The sequence below is a fragment of the Echinops telfairi genome, unplaced genomic scaffold (assembly GCF_000313985.2).
Source record: "Echinops telfairi isolate 266 unplaced genomic scaffold, ASM31398v2 ScPeMD7_443;HRSCAF=831, whole genome shotgun sequence".
NCBI lineage: Eukaryota > Metazoa > Chordata > Mammalia > Afrosoricida > Tenrecidae > Echinops > Echinops telfairi.
The window spans coordinates 4,442,719-4,446,261 of NW_022104341.1; the positions used below are offsets into that span (position 1 = coordinate 4,442,719).

Below are 3,543 nucleotides of genomic sequence, written 5' to 3' on the forward strand. Positions count from 1 at the left end.
TGTTTACAAATTTACTTATCCTGAACAGGGGTCATTTGCAGTTTCTGATCCTAGGGTTATGGGTTGAGGGAGGGAGAGAGCTTTAGAAGAGAAACAGTGTGAAGGTGTTAAGTATGTGAATAATCCATCACATGACCTAGACATAAAATCTGTTTATTCAAAGTGCTTCGATTTATGCCAAGCAGTGTTTAGTGAGCATGTATCATGTGCTAACTATTATGGGAGGTACGGGTTAGAGAAATCAGACGTTCGTAAGAACGAAAGAGCTATTGAAAGGGGTCTTAAAGAATATAACGTCCCCCACTATCCCGCCTGGAGACATAAAGATGGACGGGGCATGCAGCAGCCCGAGGAACAGGAAGGCTATTAGATGCTTCAGCAACATTTATTGAATACCGTGGAACCAGACACCTCCCTAAACACTATAGGGAAAAGATATGACTAAAAGAATCCCAGGAAACTTCCTATCTCGTTAGGGAGAGAAACTTCCAGTCTCTATGGAAGTAGATTGCCTTATAGTTCAAGCCTCATGGAGTGGCTGGTAGGTTTCAACCCCTGACCTTTCAGTTAGTAGCCCAACAGTTCATCCACCGATCCACCAGGGCTCCTCATGTAGAAACCACTAAATATAGTAATGACTATGTGTCCAAATGGCATGAGTACAGTGTAGTGAGATAATTGTGAGAATGGCATGCTAAATACTGCTTGAGCAAAGAGTTTACAAGAAGCCTCGAGAACATTTGCAAAGGCCAGGGACTAGTAAGTAGAAGCGTGCCAGGGGACATGGGAAGGGCATTTTAGGGAAAGAGAACCACATGGACAAAGGCACAGAAGTGTGAGACCATAAAGGAATGTTGGGGGGACGCTGAACAATCAGTAGCTGCCATGATTTTAAAGACAGGGCACGAGAAAGAGGGAGGGCCAGGTTATAATGAAGCATATTTTGTGAATGGAGGGATGCATTTTCCTTGCCCTGTTGTCGTATTATGATAACCTTGTTGACGGGAGTTAAAAGTTCATAGTAGGGGGTGGAATGGGGCATACTGCACCCACTTGTAATTGGGTGAAGGAAAACCCTAAAATAATGGTAAGTCCCGAGAGGCCTGCTGTATAGACTAGCTTTGTAGAATGATTTTCATGACATCAGATGACTGGGGATAGCTGTTGGAGAAGAAAGGGCAGTGGCTCTCAACTTGTGGCTCACGACCCTTTCACAGGGGTCACCCTGCAGCAAAATGACAGCAAAATGACAGTGATGAAGTAGCAATGAAAATAATTTGATGGCTGGGGGTCACCACCACATGAGGAACTGCATTAAAGGGTTGTGCATTAGGAAGGTCGAGGACCACTGCGATAGTGGCTTTCTAAAGTCAGAAGCCGGTGGTGATGCCTCCTCTCTTGGAGCTGGGGCCACACCAAATCCCCATGAGAGACAGAATGAAGGGACAGAGGGCATGGATGCACCTGAATGCACTAAGGACCACACCCTCTGCAGGTTCACCACCATGGTGGCCACAGCTGGCAACCGTAAGATTTTCATCGACTCAGTGATGGAGTATCTCCGGCTGCATGGATTTGACGGCATTGACCTTGACTTTGAGTACCCAGGGTCCCGGGGCAGCCCACCTGAGGACAAGCAACGTTTTACTCTTCTGATTGAGGTAAGGACTGACAGATGCAATCATAAAGCCCGGGCCCTCTGAGGATCCCCAACTCTTGCTTGACTTCCATTCCCAAAGGCAGAGGAAAGGCGGGGAAGGACGCCAACACACAGCACTTCGGGCTCTGTGTTCGGCACGATGCAGACGCGACTCCCTTTACCATTCCTGATATCACCTGAGGGATTTTTTTTTAACAAATGTATTTTTAATCCCTCGTTACTGATTATCTCTATTGACTGAGAAACCAACTGTGAAGTCCTGCAAGAGAAATAATTTGCCACAAGGTTTCCTGTGTGATACAAACAGTAAAGTGTTTGACTACTGACTGAAAGGTTGGGGATTTCAACCTATCCAGAGCCCCTGCAAAGAAAGGCCTGGTGATCTGCTTCTGAAAGGGCACAGCTCCAGAGCAGTTACGCCTGTCCACGTGGTGCTGCCAGGCGTCCGGATCGACTAGGTGGTAATGAACAACATTTGCCTCCAATCACAGTCAGAAAGTGGCGGAGACGGCCACAGATTCAAAATAAGGAAGCAGGGAAACAGACTCCAGACGATTTAGATTCCAGACTTCGCACGCTTTCAACACCACCCAGTAAACACTAGCAAACAAGGAAACTTTTCCCCCGGGGCAAATATTCCTGTTTCTTCACATGAAATTTGGGGTCATTTGTCAACACTGTATCTTCCCTTGGATTGACAGCAACCTTGATCATCGATGCTATTCTGCCTGCCTATGGGGAGAGTAGGGGTTGTGTGGTGGCGGTCTCGCCTCTCATCCAGGACACCGGCGTTTGATTTCCGGCACTTGTGCTGCCTCTGTGCCTCTGGTAGTGCAGGCCTGTGCTGCCGAACAGGTTGCAGCCGAGTGTTTAGACTAGGACGGTCTGCGAAGGCGGGCCTGGCAATCGACCAGTGAAAATAAGCCCATGAACACACTAAGATCTCCACGGCGTGGTCTGCCCCTCATCCTGGGGTTGGCACCAGCCCAGCAGGGTGGAGCGTCCTGGCTGAGGGGCCAACCCGATGGCAACACAACCCCCCCACCCCGCCCACCCCCCTCTCTTTTGCTACAGGAAATGTTAGCAGCCTTTGAAGCTGAGGCCCGAGCCACAGGACGTCCCCGGCTGCTGATCTCAGCAGCCGTCTCTGCAGGCAAAGGGACTATCGACGCCGGTTATGAAATCGCCAGGATCGGAGCGTGAGTCAGCCAGCAGTGCCCAGAGGTTTCTGGAACGCCTGTTATTCTAGGGCAGGATGTAGACCTCCGGGACTCTTGAGGCCCCCGTCAGACTAAATGTATGTAGCCTGGAGGTCTTGGCCCACCGTTGGCGGGACCGCCGACCCCTCTCCCCGCTCCTTGAGCTCTTGGCCGGCATCCAGTCTAGCTCTGCTTGCGATTTAGAGGGTAATGTGTTGAATGTGGTCTGAAGCTCTCCAGGGACTTGCGTGAATGCATGAGGCCCCTGCCACCGGGTAGACCCATTGGGGAGAGAAGTATTGTCACCCCCCCACCCCCATCGAAGGCATGAGCACAAGCAGAAGGGGATGAGAAGGAGAGGTGGAGGAAGTTCTTTATTCAGTGTGCATACAGTCGCTGGCAAGGTATGTGGCAAGCTGGGGTTGCTGATTTTACCTCTGTTGGGGCCTTGCCAGCGTTGTTCTGGGGGGAGGGGGGAGGGTCTTCTCCAAAGGCTTCCAGCAACAGTCAGTCCAGCGGTGTGCCGAGCTTCCTCCTGCACGAGAAGGCGGAGGAGCCTGGAGTTCTCACACAGCTTCATGTCCTAGAGCTCTAGGAAGTCTCCTCCACGTGACGGACAGCCTTGCACCCGGCATAGGGGTGCTCAGTGGCTCGCTGGAGGTTTCTGGGAGCAGTGATGTTCTT

General features: G+C 50.7%; 1 protein-coding gene across 1 annotated transcript in view; it reads left to right on the forward strand.

The window, feature by feature from the left end:
- LOC101653423 (pepsin B-like) overlaps positions 1 to 3,543 on the forward strand; it is a 36,181-nt gene that overhangs the window by 24,200 nt on the left and 8,438 nt on the right. Inside the window, exons 10-11 of the mRNA XM_004699523.2 lie at positions 1,496 to 1,661; positions 2,735 to 2,859. Coding sequence (XP_004699580.2) covers positions 1,496 to 1,661; positions 2,735 to 2,859 — 291 coding nt within the window. The remainder of the gene's footprint in view (positions 1 to 1,495; positions 1,662 to 2,734; positions 2,860 to 3,543) is intronic.